This window comes from Equus caballus, chromosome 3 (assembly GCF_041296265.1).
Source record: "Equus caballus isolate H_3958 breed thoroughbred chromosome 3, TB-T2T, whole genome shotgun sequence".
Taxonomy (NCBI): domain Eukaryota; kingdom Metazoa; phylum Chordata; class Mammalia; order Perissodactyla; family Equidae; genus Equus; species Equus caballus.
In genome coordinates, this window is record NC_091686.1 from 92,530,589 (window position 1) to 92,547,514 (window position 16,926).

Consider the following 16,926-nt stretch of genomic DNA (forward strand, 5'->3'; position numbering starts at 1 on the left):
TTTGGAGGCGGACAGATCTGGGTCCTTATACCAGCTCAGTCTCTCACCTCCCACAGGACCTTGGGCTATAAAGTACCCACTTAGCATGATGCCTGGGAGATAATAAGTGCTTAATAAATGTTATGTAGTGTTGGTAGTGGGAGGAACTGTCGTCGGCTGATGCAACTGCTCCATTTTATAGATTTGGAAGCATAGATTAAGTTCTTCAGGGGAAAATGTTTAAAGTCTTAAACTAAGATTGAATCTGCATGTATTTGGAGCTAGGGGTAATCCTGAAATGCAACATCTACTTTAAAAGTCTTTATCAACCAACATAATGCTGTAGATTTTCAAGAACAAGTGTAAACTGACAGTTTTTTGACAGCCCTTCCTGTGCTGGGCAGGTTACAGTAATGATTTCAGTAATGGCAGAAAGAAAGTTTCCATTCTAATTGCAGTTCTTAGCTCCATTCTTGGACTCAGGCTGTTATTTGTGAACATTTTCAGAAGTGGGCATGATATCAAGGAGAGACGATAGAAGGATGTGGACCACCAAAGTTTGTTGAGTACTTATGGTGGATGTACAAAGATCTCCAAAACACTTTACGTTTCTTCAGAAAGCTTATAACCTATTTGAGAAAACAGGTGATATGTGTAAAAAAAAAAAAAAAGCAGTTAGTAGTAGGTAATAGTAATAGCAGTTAGCATTTACTGAATGTTTAATATCTTCCAGGCACTAAGCAAAGCAAGCAAGCAACCTATCATATCTCATTCGATCCTCATGGTAACTGTCAGATTGATGGTAGCCACAGTGTGCAGTTGAGTAAGACACGTTTACAGACATTAAATATTGGCTCAAGATCATATAGGACTTAAGTGTGAAATGAGTTAAGAGGAGGAGGAGGGGCTGGCCCCATGGCAGCTGAGTGGTTAAGTTGGTGTTCTCCACTTTGGCGGCCCTGGGTTCACAGGTTTGGATCCTGGGCATGGACCTACACACCACTCATCAAGCCATGCTGTGGTGGCATCCCACACAGAAGAACTAGAATGACTTACAACTAGGATATACAACTGTGTACTGGGGCTCTGGGGAGGAAAAAAAAAGGAGGAAGATTGGCAACAGATGTTAGCTCAGGGCCAATCTTCCTCACCAAAGAGCATACTTAAAAAAAAAAGAAGAAGGAGAGGAGGAGATAAGTCTGGACTGAGAGCATAATTTTCAAAGTTTGCGGGCCTGTACGTGGCCAGAGCACCCCTTAAGGGTGTAGAATGGGGCCGACTATTTGCGTTTTGGGTATGGAGATCAGGGATGATAAATGTCTTGCAGCACCCAAAACATTCCTGTATAACAACGTCTTACTCTGCAAAGCTTGCAAATACTCTGTGAAATATTCATGTCAGGGAATAACATGTTTATAATGATCTGAGCCTAGAAGTTCTAAACATAAGATATTTTTTATGGCTTTAAAATACACTATACATTCTGGAAGTGGAAACTTCTTAAAATTGAAAGCTAAGTGTATTTAATATTTTTCGGAAGTTTCTTAGAGTTGTTCAGCATTTTGAAATTGATGTTATTGACCGCAGTGCAAATCATGATATCTAGGTTGGCAGCACAACACACGCCTCTGTCAGTTTGCATTTATAACTCTGGTTACTCACAGTGATTCCACCCCTAGATGCAAGCATCTGATGGCTCTTCATTGTGACTGCTAGTGTCTTCAGGCCCAAGAATTTGCTTATTGAACTATGTCCCTCCTATTATTTCTCCTTGTCTGGAATTTATGTGTAGATACGTTATATTATCTATGAATTTCATTTCAAGAATATAAAGGAAATAATATAAAATATTTGTTATAGCAAGGAGTGTTGTGTCTGATAGGATTGCATAGGTTAGAGTTTCCGGGAAGGTAGCTACTTGAGAGTAATGAAAGATTTGAGTAAATGAGAGGTTCTAGCATCAGTTGGGTATTAGATTGTCCATGGCTGAAAGGACTTAGTTCTGGACGTTTTTGGATGGGGCGTAATTTTGAACGGAGCATGTTTGTCTGGCGTTGTGGTGCTGGGATAGATGTGCGAGGAGGTGATGGGAGGGATTAGACTGGAGGCCGAGACAGGGGCTGTGGACCTGTGTAAAGTATTTAAGGTCTAAAGAGGGAGTGGACGGGACCAGGAGCAGAGTAAATTGAGAAGAAGAATTTGTCAGACTTTGTTGGCTGTATTTGGGGAAGACAGGTAAAGTGAAATTTTTTGTCTGGTTTTTGTTTGTATCTTTCATCTCTCTTTGGCATCATTTAAAAGTACATAGTGTCTTATACTGAACTAAAACACAAAGTGGGCATTTTGTTTGTTTATTCACTTCTTTATTTGTGTAATAGTGCTTTCGTGCTTTCTGCTTGCATCCTCTCCTCTGTGGTCCTCTCGGACATTTATTGAGCTCCAATAGCATTATCACAAGGCACGTCAGCATTATGGGTTTTCGTTAATGGGACGGGTGAAAACGCTGCTGGAAGGGAAACGGTTGTTGCCAGATTGTCTTGCTTAGGTCACTTTATGCTTTGTTTTAAAATCACGACTGTATTCTTAACGTGGCGCTTGTTGTGGCCTACTCTGAGTCTCGGGCGTCTTTGAACTCAGTATGTGATTTTTATGGAAACAAAGACACTTCTCTGAATTCTGCCAACCCTTTTCTAGCTTTGCAGCTGAGGTAGCATTTCTGCCTCTCTTTGCTTTTATGGGAAAGGTAGATAGTATTTTGATTGGGGTAAAGTTTTAGAATCTGTCTGCATTCCCTAGATCAGTGCTTCTCCAATAGAAATATAATCCAAGCCATATATGTGATTGGAAATTTTCTAGGACCCACATTCAAAAAATAAAAAGAAACGGGTGAAATTAATTTTAACAATACGTTTTATTTAACTCAATATATTTAAAATATCATTTCAACATGTATTCAATATTTAAAAATTTTTAAGGAGATGTTTTACTTTTTTTCATGCTAAGTCTCCAAAATCAGTGTGTTTTGTACTTACAGCACTCAACTCAGATACAGAATTTCATTGGAAATGCTTGATCTGTATTTAGATTTCATAAGATTTATAGTTGAGGTGCCGGCCCGGTGGCGCAGCAGTTAAGTGTGTACGTTCTGCTTCAGCGGCCTGGGGTTCACAGGTTCAGATCCCGGGTGCGGACATGGCACCGCTTGGCAAAAGCCATGCTGTGTTAGGCGTCCCACATATAAAGTAGAGGAAGATGGGCACGATGTTAGCTCAGGGCCAGTCTTCCTCAGCAAAAAGAGAAGGATTGCCAGCAGTTAGCTCAGGGCTAATCTTCCTCAAAAAAAAAAAAATATAGTTGAAAAAGTAGATTCATTTACCCCAAAAGTTCCAAACTTACTTACGTATTTCCCAAAAAGAGTCAAGTATCAGTTTATAAAGTTTTATTTAAATTAATTGTAATTAAATAGAATTAAAAATTCAGTTCCTCAGTTGCACTAGTCATCTCTCAAGTCTTCAGTAGCTTCGTGTTGCTCCTGCTGGCTGCCATGTTGGACAGTCCAGCTATCAGTTATTCTTAAAACTGTACATAAATGCTTTTGCATTTTTCAGGTTATTGTTGAATTGTAGAATTAATCCATGCCATGAAGTCCTCAGAAATTGTTCTACTAGATTAGATTTATTCATCAAGGATAGAAGTGCCTAGGGAAAAATAGCACTGCATATTTACTCCTCATCCCAGGGCTGGGGAGTGGCTTGCACATAGTAGGTGTTTAATAAGTGTTTACCTACTAAATCCTATTTAGTCCTCAAACTGCGACTTAAACTTTACTTTCTCGGGGAAGTGTTTCCTGACTCGCCACTCTGGCATATGTTCCTTCATTACATGTCTCATGGAACTGAGTTCTCTCCCTCCAGAACACATATACTTATGTACTGACTTGGGTAATTTTGTGATTAATAGCCACCTCCCTGACTAGGCTGTAAGTCCCATGAGAGGAGGAATGTGTTTTTGTTCATGACAGTATCCACTGCTTCTAGCATAATGCGTGGCACGTGACAGGTATGGGATAAATATTGGTCAGATGATAATAGCACAGAACCATTTAAAATATAAAGTGATTAGCAGAATGTCCAATTCTTAACTTTATGGAAATTGGAGCTTGTTTCATGTTGGGGAAACAGGAATATTTTGTTTTAAGGATTATGCACACTAAAAAGTATGCAGGTTTTTAGTTTTCGTTCAAGCCTTTTCAAAATGCTCTTGTAAATATGCCTTTTTTTAGCTTTCTTGCTGCTTTATTGGTGTTTATTTTCTTGAAATATCTATTACCTCACCTCTGTCTTTCCTGTAGCTTATGGTGCACTGGAGACAAAAACTGAAAAAAGGGAAACTGAATTGCAAAATACTTTTAAGGAGCTGAGAAGGGTATAGGGCAAAAGCAAAGGTGCATAGATGAAGCAGACCTTGCTGTTTCAGGACAGTTTAAAATAAACCCACCCTTTTAATTATACCAGGGTAATGAGCCTTACCCACAATAGGTGAAAATATAATTAACAATGTATTGTGGGCCAGTAGAGCAGGTTGTCAGGTCATTAACTGAATCATAAGGTGGGGAGTAATGCCTATTAAAGGTTACACATTTGGAAAGGTTAGATTAAAATTTTGTCTTTGCAAATACAAAGTTTCTCAATTTGAATAAGGCTTTACAAAATCTCTTAGCACTTGACTTTTTCTCATAACATTTTCTTGAAGTTTAATAAGCATAGAGAAATGTGCACGTAAGGGGGCAGCGTGATGGATTTTCACATCCAGATCGAGAAACAGTACGTTACCATCACAACACCCCAGAGGTTTCCCTCCTCCTTTTTCCCCACTTCCTGCCCTCCAGGGTGAACCACTATCCTGACATGGATAAGTTTTTCCTGTTTTTGTACTTTGTATAAATGGAATCATGCAGTATCTGCATTTGAATTAATGTAATAGATTATCATTCTAAGTGACATTCCCGATAGTAGCTCATTAGAAACAAGGTCTGTTTTCAGTTTTCCTTATTATGTATCTAATTTGGTAAATTGGCAGTTTACCACTGTATCCAGTTCTTTATTATTCCTTTAAGAAATTTTCTTTGTAAATGCAAATATGTGTGTGTATGAATACGTAAATGCATGTATATTTGTATGTGTTTTTTAAAAGTTTGCTCAAATTTGATCATGCTGTGCTATGCATATTACTCACCTTTTAGTGATACATCTTTTCTTTTTTAAGAGATTTTATTTTTTTTTATTTTTCTTTTTCTCCCCAAAGCCCCCCGGTACATAGTTGTATATTCTTCGTTGTGGATCCTTCTAGTTGTGGCATGTGGGACGCTGCCTCAGCGTGGTTTGATGAGCAGTGCCATGTCCGCGCCCAGGATTCAAACCAACGAAACACTGGGCCGCCTGCAGCAGAGTGCGCGAACCTTAACCACTGAGCCATGGGGCCAGACCCTCTTTTCTTTTTTTAAAGATTTTTTTTGTTTTGCTTTTTCTGCCCAAATCCGCCCAGTACATAGTTGTATATTTTAGTTGTGAGTCCTTCTAGTTAGGGCGTGTGGGATGCTGCTTCAACATGGCCTGATGAGTGGTGCCATGTCCGTGCCCAGGATCTGAACAGATGAAACCCTGGGCCGCCAAAGTGGAGCACGTGAACTTAACCACTTGGCCACAGGTCTGGCCCCCTTTAGTGATATATCTTAAAGCCCTTTTCTTTTTTTTTAAAGATTTTATTTTTTCCTTTTTCTCCCCAAAGCCCCCCCGGTACATAGCTGTATATTCTTCGTTGTGGGTCCTTCTGGTTGTGGTATGTGGGACACCGCCTCAGCGTGGTTTGATGAGCAGTGCCATGTCCGCGCCCAGGATTCGAACCAACGAAACACTGGGCCGCCTGCAACGGAGCGCGCGAACTTAACCACTCGGCCATGGGGCCAGCCCCTCTTAAAGCCCTTTTCATATCAGCTCATGTAGGTCCACTTCATTTTTTCAAATGGTGACATGGTACTCTGCTCTATGTATGTATGTATCATAATTTAATGAACCAGCTGTCCATTGAAGGACAGTTAGGTTGTTAGTAATCTTTCGCTTTTAGAACAATAGAGTCCAGGTAAGATTATCTGTAAAGTAAATTCTTAGAGATGGAATTGCTGAGCAATGAGGTCCATGCATTTTAAATTTGCTCAGATTCTTTTTTTAAGATTTAAAAAAATTTTTCCTTTTTCTCCCCAAAGCCCCCTGGTACCTAGTTGTATATTCTTAGTTGTGGGTCCTTCTAGTTGTGGCATGTAGGATGCTGCCTCAGCATGGCTTGATGAGCGGTGCCATGTCCGCACCCAGGATCCGAACCAGCGAAACTCTGGGCTGCTGAAGCGGTGCGTGTGAATTTAAGCACTCAGCTTCGGGGCCGGCCCCACCTCAGATATTTCTTAATGGCCCTTCAAAGAGTTTTGCCATTTTTACTCCCACCGGCAAGGGTTGAGAATTTCTATTTCCATTGTTCTTGCTTTAGATTATGTATTATCAAGCCTGTTAATTTTTGCAGTCTGATATAGACAAATCAGCAAGTCGTTGTTACTTAAGTTTGCATTTTCTTTAGTTTTGAGTGAGGTTACTTATTTATATGTTTATTGGACATTTGTATTTCTCTTGGGACTTGTTCTTGTCCTTTGCTCATTTTCCTACAGGCTTGTTCATATTTTTCTTAATAATTTCAAGGAGCTCTTACTATATATGGGAAATTAGTCCTTTTATGTCATCTGTGGTGTTAATTTTTGTTTGTTTTTTGTCTTTACTTTGTTCTTAGCCTTTCTTTTCCTAAACAGAAGGTTTAAATTTTTATGTGGTGAAATGTACCAGATTTTTCCTTATTGCTTTCTGAATTATGTGTTTTTAATGAGAAAAAGCATTGGAAACTTGAGACACGAAAACAGATAAATAGATAATTGGATAACGTAAGTCTGGCATGGAAAAAAATCTCAAGAAATGTTTGTGGGAAATGTGGTTAAGCAGGAATTCAAATTTCAGTCAAGAGTGGCATGACCAACTATAAATAAACAAAAACTTGCACATTATCTGCCAAAATTTAACATTTTTAACAGCTTTTGAGAAAATGTTCAATGCTATGCTTTTTTCTTTTTATATTTCGTTATTTGGGGTTTTAATTTCTCAAATGATCCCTCTTTTCAGATTTCAAGTTATAACCTATTTCCTGCACCTTTGCTGACGTCCAGTGATCCATGTCAGAAGTACTTCCAGGTCAGATACACTTTCATATGTTTCAATGCAGAAAAACAGTTGAATATTAAAACTTTAAAAGATATATATGATAGATAATTGTTTTGATGTTAACCTTATTTGCTAAAAAAACATGATTTTGGTTTTCCTTGTGCTTCACTAATGTAATAGAAAAATGAATCTTTAAAATAAAGTAGAAGAATCAATTGGACTTAAGTGTATTCATGTAATAATTACATGACTCTACTAATATAATGTGAAAATATTTTGGGTGACTATAGTGGGAAACTAAAACTGTCAAATTTTGCCATCTAGCACTGCACAGTGTAGCCTGTGAACTGTTAAATATGAGCAAACAAGGTGGTGGTGGTGAATCTGTAAACAGCAAGTTAGCGATTGTGGGGTTTGTCTAGAATAGAGCTCCCTAATTCAGTATTCTCTCTAAGCTAATGCTGATTAATTTCAGGCCTTAAGAAAACCATCTTAATTTTATTGTATGTCCCTTTCTTTGTGTCGTGATGGATGCTAGTCTACACACAACATGGTCTGGGATTTACTTCTTAGCCTCACAGCAATATAACAAAGAAAAAGCAATTGTCATAACATCTTGTCTTTTTTTTTAAAGATTTAATTTTTTTCATTTTCCTCCCCAAAGCCCCCTGGTACATAGTTGTATATTCTTCGTTGTGAGTCCTTCTAGTTGTGGCATGTGGGATGCTGCCTCAGCGTGGTTTGATGAACAGTACCATGTCCGCGCCCAGGACTTGAACCAACGAAACACTGGGCCACCCGCAGTGGAGCACGAGAACTTAACCACTCGGCCACGGGGCCAGCCCCATAACATTTTGAATTAAATGTAGTCTAGGACTCCAAGTAGCAGATAGATCTGGGTAGATTCCAGGTTTGTTAGGACACGTACCATTCCGTGAATTCTGAGTTTTGAAATAAGAAGATTTAAACCATAGACAGTTAATAATGTCTTAAATTCTAAAATTAAACGCATTAAGTATTTCCAAGCCCTTTTCTCCTTTAGGTAGCACTGCATGTTACATTTCAACAGAGAACTAAAATAAAACATAATAAAATAAACACTAAGCTCACTAGAGGTATATGAGTGGCAGGAAATACCCGTTTTTATAAAAATCAGCCAAAAACAATAGATAAACCTAAGTTCACATCGGAAAATTAGGAACTAGAGGTGGTTCTTAGAGGCCATCTAATCATAACTGTGACAATTTGGGGACAGGGAGTAGATTTCCTTTGTAAATACATACTTGAATAGGTGTATTAATTTTGGAAAATCAAGGAAAATACGTATGTCCTTTTAAAAAATACATTTTAAATGCTGAGAATGATTCCTTTTAGGAATTCTTTAGCCTTTAGAATCTTTTAATACATTGCAAGATAGACTCAGTATGGAAACATTGTAAGGACAAGACTGGCAAATATGTAAAATGATGAGTTTTCCTCTAGTAATTGGAGGTGAACCACTCAAATAATTTCTAGAAATTTCTATTGTCACCGTATTTTATTATGCTATTGTATTCATTCTTCCTGTTGGTACTCAAATTGCTTTATTTGTTCGTACTTATTTAAGAGATAATGCAACTGTTATCCAGCATGTTTTTTTAATAACAGCTACTTCCGTCATGCATTGGTATAGGATGTAACACATTTTACAAGGAAAGCAGTGTTCTTATTTCAGTGGAGTATCTGATTCCAGCCGTTTTTTGCTTGAGAATTCAAGTGGCGGCTAGTGAGGGAGAATCTGAACCAATAAATCAGATAAGGCACACCTTCAATACCGTTTTCCAACTCTCAGGAGCTGTGACTATCCAGAGCCTTTTTAAACAAACAAACAAACATGCTAGAATGTACACCATTATCTGCCTGGAAAATTCCTGTTGAACCTTCAAGATTCAAATCAGGAGTTCCTTCTGAGTAAGTCTTAGCTGTGACATAGTCAAGTAATTATCCTGTTTCAAGGGTTCTGCCATTGTTTAATATTTTTTCCCTTTTGGAATTGACTTGAGGTCCAGCTTATCAGTTATTCTAGAAAATCTGTGTCATTACTTTATAGCCAACCTATTTTTTTCGCCTAAATCAGTATTCTGAAGCTTGATCATTGACCATATTCATCAGACTTGGCCATAAAAGTCTAGAGCTATATTTAAAAAATAGATTCATCTGCAGAGGACACTGAGGCTCTTCTAAATGGTGAAAACAGTTTAGAAATTGAACAGAGACAATATCCTTGGGATAAGGATATACTACCCCAAGGTGACATCTCGAAGGTCTTCGTTCTCGTTTGAATACACAATATCTGATTTGTGTTTCGTAAATAACCAGTCATCACATCTGCCAGGAGTGATGTTGGAATGTAGGTGTTCCCCATCTGGAGTGCCTTTCTCATCCTTGTCCACTGGTGGACCTACCCTTGAAGAGCCAGCTCAGCTGAAACCTACCCTGAACCTCTTTCCTCATCCCTGATACCTTCTTCTCATAAGACCCTCTGCCTACTTTAACCATTTTGAGTTTGTTTACTGACTTTGTCTTCTCACTGCCCAATGTGACTGAGTTTCTTTTTTCTTTTCTTTTTTAAAAAATTTTTATTGAGTTTATGATAGTTTACAACCTTGTGAAATTTCAGTTGTACATTCTTGTTTGTCAGTTGTGTTGTAGGTGCACCACTTCACCCTCTGTGCCCACCCCCCCCCCCCCATTTCCCCTGGTAGCTACTAATCTGTTCTCTTTGTCCGCATGTTTAACTTCTACGTATGAGTGGAGTCATACAGAGTTCATCTTTCTCTATCTGGCTTATTTCACTTAAAATAATACCCTCAAGGTCCATCGATGTTGTTGTGAATGGGACTATTTTATTCTTTTTTATGGCTGAGTAGTATTCCATTGTATATATATACACCATGTCTTCTTTATTCATTCATCAGTTGATGGGCACTTAGGTTGCTTCCATGTCTTGGCTATAGTAAATAATGCTGCAATGAACATAGGGGTGCATGGGACTTTTGGAATTGCTGATTTCAAGTTCTTTGGGAAGATACCCAGTAGTGGGATGGCTGGGTCATATGGTATTTCTATTTTTAATTTTTTGAGAAATCTCCATACTGTTTTCCATAGTGGCTACACCAGTTTGCACTCCCACCAGCAGTGTATGAGGGTTCCTTTTTCTCCACAACCTCTCCAACATTTGTCACTTTTTGTTTTAGTTATTTTTGCCATTCTCATGGGTATAAGGTGATATCTTAGCATAGTTTTGATTTCATTTCCCTGATGATCAGTGATGATGAACATCTTTTCATGTGCCTATTGGCCATCCATATATCTTCTTTGGAGAAATGTCTGTTCATGTATGAGTTTCTTAAAGAAAAGTCTTTGGTACATTTCTCTTCTCTCCTCAGCTCCATTTGGGATGTTGAACAGAATGAGCCCCCAGGCAATTAAGTTGAGTCGGGCATGGGAAACCCTTAGGTGGGTAAGACTTAGCTGTTGAAATCACCCCTTTATCTTAGAACCTGGGTAAGTTGCCCTGTGAATCAGCTGTGTGAAGTTGCTCTCCTGGCTTCAGAAACTTCCAAGGTTCTAATCCTGTGATCTCTCTGACCCAGTGACCCATGCTGCCTCCTAATAATTTTTGCGTCTTTTGTTCTTACAGAAGTTCTTATCAGGGGCCAGCCCCATGGCCGAGTGGTTAAGTTCACCCGCTGTGCTTTGGCGGCCCAGGCTTTTGCCGGTTCAGATCCTGGCCGTGAACATGGCACCGCTCATCAGGCCATGCTGAGGCGGCGTCGCACACAGCACACCTAGAGGCACTCACAACTAGAATAGACAACTTTGTACTGGGGGGCTTCAGGGAGGAGAAAAAAAGAAGATTGGCAACAGTTGTTAGCTCAGGTGCCAATCTTAAAAAAAAAAAAATCCTGGCTAGTTCCTTCGTCTTCAGAAGGACTGACTGGATTAAAAAAAAAAAAAAGTTCTTATCATTTTTGTCACATGGAGAGTTTACTTTCATGAGTAATTTCAGGAAACCAGCTTTATTTTTCCTCTCCTTCCTAAAAGAAAAAAAAATCCGAGTTTATTTTATTTCCTTAATACTTTGAGATTTGGTTCAAAAGGCACCATTCCTCATGGTAGAAGTTTTGCTGTTAACTCCTCAGTGGAAATAAAATTGTGTAGCAGAAAAAGAAAAATGAAGAACATGGGTATTCTATTCAAGAGTGGGACAAACGTTGGATTCCCCTGGGCCCATTCGTCAACCCTGGGCCCATTTGTCAATTTCCAAGTTTATAAGTGTGTCATGGGAGCAGAGGGAGTGCAGCAGATTATTGACGAGAGGAGTTTCCTGTCATTACTGACCAACTTTGCCTTTGACAGAAGGCTAGAGGTCTCAGAAAACGAAGGGGTGGGCAGGTTTAACTACTAGCTCCAGCACAGGTTTGTATTAAGATATCATGTGAGTTATGGGGTTACATCTCAGTGCTGGGATCTTTGAGACCCTGGGTTTGAGGAAAGCTGTGTCACTCATGAAATTAAAGGGACCCTGGCTTACCTAATGTTGTTTAGGCTTCATAAAAATTACTCTGTGTGTTAACTAAGGCTCTTTTAGTTGCTAAAAGGAGAAAATCCAATTTAGAGAGGTTTAAGCAAAAGAACAAAGAAAAATCTATTGGCTTCAGTACCCTAGAAGTTCAGGGGTACCATGTTTGAGGCCTGGCTTGTTTCAGGATTCCAGCAATGTCATTAGAGCTTGCCCCTTTTATTTTGTCTTGGAGCTTCGCCTGCTCATTTGTTAGGTTCATGCTTTCACAGGTTGTTTCTTCATGGTGACCCCTTGAAGCTCTAGGCTTATATCTTCTAGTTCAAGAAAAAGAGACAAAAGAGCACTTCTCTTCTCGTTATTCTGGCAAAAGTCTTAGGATTGGTTCCGTGTGACTCCTTGAACCAGTCACTATAGCCTTGGGGATTTGTCCTCCAAGTGGCTGGGCCTGGGCCATGTGCCCCATGAAGTAAGGGGTAGATTCGTGTCTGCCTGAAGCACGTAGGCTAAACCCTAGAATATAAGCTCCATGAAAGTAGGTATTTTTATTTTGTCAATTTTGTTCACTGCTGTATCCTCAGCAGTTAGAACTATATTTGTTGCACGGTAGTGCACAGAAAATATCTGTCAAATGAATGAATGAGTGTGTAGAAAGGCTCATTCCCCAAGAAAAACAGTGGAGCTGTTACTGGAAAAGGAGGCCATACATGCCAGGATGTAACAGATGTTTCTCTGTCGTGCATGCAGGGGAGTAGCAGCAAGAATACTATTAGCTCTTGTCACACTCTTAGCTCTGAACTTACACCTAGCTCTGCATTAGGAATTGATTCTCTAGAATTGATGTTGGATATTCATAAGCCAGGCTCAAAACAGCATGATGAATAGATGTGGAGATGATGGCAAAATCCTTGTGTCCCATCTACCCACAAAAATCCAGGAGCAGAACCACCTCTGTACTGAAGACCAACCCTCAGGGTTACTGGCATTTGCTTACTCATTCCTCACTCGTTTTGCTTCTTTTGTGCATTGTCGTGTTCTTGGCCTTGAGAAGAGCAACTGGTACATCAGTAGATGCTCGATAAATACTTAGTTAATGAATGAGTGAACAGATTAATGACTCCATTGGGTACTCTTATATGCCAGGCCTTGTAAAAGGAACTAGAAATTCTGGGAATATAAAAATAGAAGGGAAATGCAAATCAAAATCACAATGAGATTGCCACTTCACATCCGCTCAGATGGCGATGATAAAAAAGAAACCGTAATAAGTGTTGACAAGGATGTGGAGAAATTGTAACATTCATACACTGTTGCTGGGAATGTAAAATGGTACAACTGCTTTGTAAAACAATCTGAAAGTTCCTCAAAAGGTTTTATCTCTCTCTCTCAAAAGAGTTATAATCACTAATTTCACCCCAGTGTATACACCCAAGAGAATTGAAAACATCTGTCCATACAAAGACTTGTACACAAATATTCATAGCATCATTATTTATAACAGCTAAAAAGTGGAAACAACCCAAATGTCCGTTAACTGATGAACAGATCAACAAAATGTGGTCTATCCATACAATGGAGTATGATCTGGCCATGAAAAAGAATGAAGGACTGATAGATGCTGCAATGTGCCTGAACCTTGAAGATACACTAACTGAAGGAAGCCAGTCACAAAAGACTACATGTTGTATGAATCTATTTATATGATACATCCAGAATGGGCAAGTCCATAAAGACAGAAAGTAGATTAATGGTTGCTAGGAGCTTAGGGGAGGGAGCAATAGAGAGTGACTGCTAATGATTATGGGATTTCTTTTTGGGGTGATAAAAATGCTCTGTAATTAGATCATAGTGATGGATATACAACTCTGTACATATTGCTAAATACCGCTGAATTGTGCCTTAAAAAGTGAACTTTATGATATGTGAATTATATCTCAAAAAACTGTCACGAAGAGTGAATGAAAGTCACTGCCCTCAAGGATCTTGCAGTCTAGAAAGGGAGGTAAACATCTCAATTGATATTGATACTATAGTACAGAAGTGCTGCTATGAACAGCATGTTACATACCTAGCACAGAGGAGGGGTCAACCATCATTGTATACAGGAATCAGAGAAGACCTAAAGGAGCTGGATTTTGAAGGATTTATAGGAGTTTTCAGGCAGGAAATAGGGTGGGGATAGGGGAGATGAGAGAGAAGGACATTCCTGGGCAGAGCAAACAAACTCTATGTGCAGAGGCCAAGAGTGGTGAAGGGGCTTGCATCCTCAGGGAAGTTCATTGTGGCTGTAGTGTAGAGGACATGGCAGGGGGAGGTGCCGTGACAGGAGATGTGACTGGAAGGGTAGATTGGGGCCAGCAGAGGAGAATTTGAAGTGCCTTGTATTCTGAGCTGAATTTGCACAACAGGGAGCCAGTAGATGTTTGTCAGCAGGAGAGCTGCATGATCAGTTTGTTTTTAGAATGACATAGGGCAGAATGTGTCTGGGCAGCCTGGAGTTTGGGAGAGCCATTGCGCTTGGGAGATGTCTAAGAAAACTGATAAGTGAGGAGGGCCTGAAAGCAGGCATGGAGGAGTGGGAAAGGAAACATTGGAGAAACATTTTCAAGTAAAATTGACAGAATTTGTTAGGATAAGAAACTCATGAAGGGCTATTCCAAGTTTCTAGCATGGGAAACTGGCAGGATGACAATGCCATAAATTCTCATTCAGAGTCAAGCCCATGTGTCTGTGGATTTAACTTCCCCCACCCCCCAAGTTTATAGGGAGTATTAGACCAAATGGTCTTTGATCTAGAATCTATAGTAAAATCATGTGAGGCTAAGATAAATGGAACCAGCTTAAATGCGCCAACTTTCGAGTCTCAGTGTAGCTTTAGTAGTGCCGAAAGCAGACTACGATGTCCTACATGTAGATTAGAGAAATTACAATGTGGGGTTGGGGGGGAGGAGTGGTCCTAGGGTAGAAGAGGAAGATAGTTTTCCTTTCATTTTTATATCCATAGAACATTAATTTTTCTCCATCATTTTTTATATTATTGTGTTGCTATTTTCCATTCTACTTAATTCTCTTCTATTCATTGTTACTGATGATGCAGATGGTAAATATGAGGAAATGAGCAAGAGAGAAAGGCCCAGAATTGGGTGGAGGGGTCCTATGAGTGACAGGAGCACGTGTGTGGTGTGCGCCAGCACCTTTGCTGGGCCTCCAGTGCTGTTCAGACCACAGCATGGAAAATCCTGATAGGATTACAGGTGATGAGAAATCCTATTTGGCAGTGAAGTACTGCACCATTCTGCTCTGGGTGGCAAAATGTATGTCTTTGACTTTTAAATAGTCTTCTTTAGGGCATTATGGCAGAATTGAGCAAGAATTTTCTTGAGCTGAGACTGAGGAGCAAAATAAATTGGTCTAGACAGTATATTAAGGGATTTTATTTTAAACTGTTCAGATGCTACATGGGATAAAAGCTGAGATAACTGACCACTGATTACCCTTTCCCTTTCTGATCTCATTAGCATTTTCAAAGAAAGGAAAATGAATTTCCTGTTGACTTAACTATTTAGGCAGTAAAGGTGATCTCCTTTCAGTCTTTAATAAGAAACTCAATAATTCTACCTAGACTTTTATGTAAACATTTCTTGAGATGTTAATGAAATGCTTGTGTTTTTCATTTTATTAAGTGATTTATTCCACAAACGTTTATTGAGTACCTATGGTGTGCTAGGCTGCTGTGCTGGTTGCTGGAGGCCACAATCTAGTGGAAAACCCCAGCAGGTTAAAAGCAAAGCAAAGTGAATGATGCTATAATAGGGATGTGTTTATGAAGGTTTGGGAGTGTAGAAGGAGCTCTGGAGTCTGCCTGGAGGGGCAAGAGAAGGCTTCACAAATAGGTGACCTCTACCTTGAATCTTGAAGGAGAAGTAGAAATTTGCCAGACAGGAGGAAAGGATGCTGAGAATATGTACAAGGACAAGGAACATGGAATGCTTGATCAGAGTATTCCAAGTGCCTCTGAAACAGTTAGCTCAGATACCTATCATCTTCTTCTTCCAAACCTCTCACTTCCTTATTCCACTGGTTTCCAGTCTCAGGCACATGTTGAAATCACCTAGAGAACATTTTACGACCCTGCCTGGGCCCGGTCCCAGAATAATTGATTTCAGAAGCTTTGGGGGTATCTTGAGGGGTGGGGCCTAGGCTTCTGCTTTTTAAAACTCCCTAAGCGATGCGTGCAGCTGCGTTGAGAACATTTCCTTGTTCCTGTCACACCTGTTCCCTGACCTGGCAGAGACCTCCGATCCCTTGGCTTGTTCCTTTTCTTCCAGCTCTTCACCATCCTCCGGACCCCATTCCCTGCCCTCCCCAGGCCAGATCCCAGAGTGCATTCCTCATCTGTTCACGTCCCCTCCCCTGACACCTTAATCACATCCCAAACTGGGACTATTTCTTTTCTCCCATTTGGTAGGTTGCCTTTTCATTTTGTTGTTGGTCTCCTTTGCTATGTAAAAGCTTTTTGGTTTGATGTAATCCCACTTGTTTGTTTTTGCTTTTATTGCCTTTGCTTTTGGTGTCAAATCCAAAAAACCGTTGTTAAGACCTGTGGCAAGGAGCTCACGCCCTATGTTTTCTTCTAGGAGTTTTATGGTTTCAGGTCTTAAGTCAAGTGTTTAATCCATTTTGAGTTAATTTTTTGTGTGTGGTGTGAGGTAGTGGTCCAGTTTCATCGTTTTGTGTGTGGCTGTCCCGTTTTCCCCAGAACCATTTATTGAAGAGACTGTCCTTTCCCCATTATGTATTCTTGGCTCCTTTGTCGTAAGTTAATTGAGTTTATATTTGTGGGTTTATTTCTGGGCTCTCTATTCTGTTCCATTGATGTGCGAGTCTATTTTTTATTCCATGAAACTTCAAAATAAAAAAAAAGTCACTAACTCTGTGTTTCTCCCCTGTGACTATTTCTAAACTTTGTCCGTCTCCTCATGTTCCCCTAAGTGCTTCCCTTCAGGGGAAGACTGTATTTTCATAGAGAACACTGAGACTCTCAGTTTTGCTTTTCCTCGGTTTTGTGTCACTGCAGTGACAGAGGCGCCTGCCCCATCCTTAGTCCCTCTCCTTGCTTCTCTCGTG

At 39.8% G+C, this 16,926-nt stretch overlaps 1 protein-coding gene across 38 annotated transcripts in view; it reads left to right on the plus strand.

Annotated features, from left to right (window-relative positions):
• APBB2 (amyloid beta precursor protein binding family B member 2) overlaps nt 1-16,926 on the plus strand; it is a 381,357-nt gene that overhangs the window by 174,051 nt on the left and 190,380 nt on the right. For all 38 annotated transcript variants that reach the window (XM_070263912.1, XM_070263896.1, XM_070263903.1 and 35 more), the window contains one exon: nt 7,197-7,265. In XM_070263912.1, coding sequence (XP_070120013.1) covers nt 7,247-7,265 — 19 coding nt within the window. In that variant the 5' untranslated portion in view covers nt 7,197-7,246. The remainder of the gene's footprint in view (nt 1-7,196; nt 7,266-16,926) is intronic.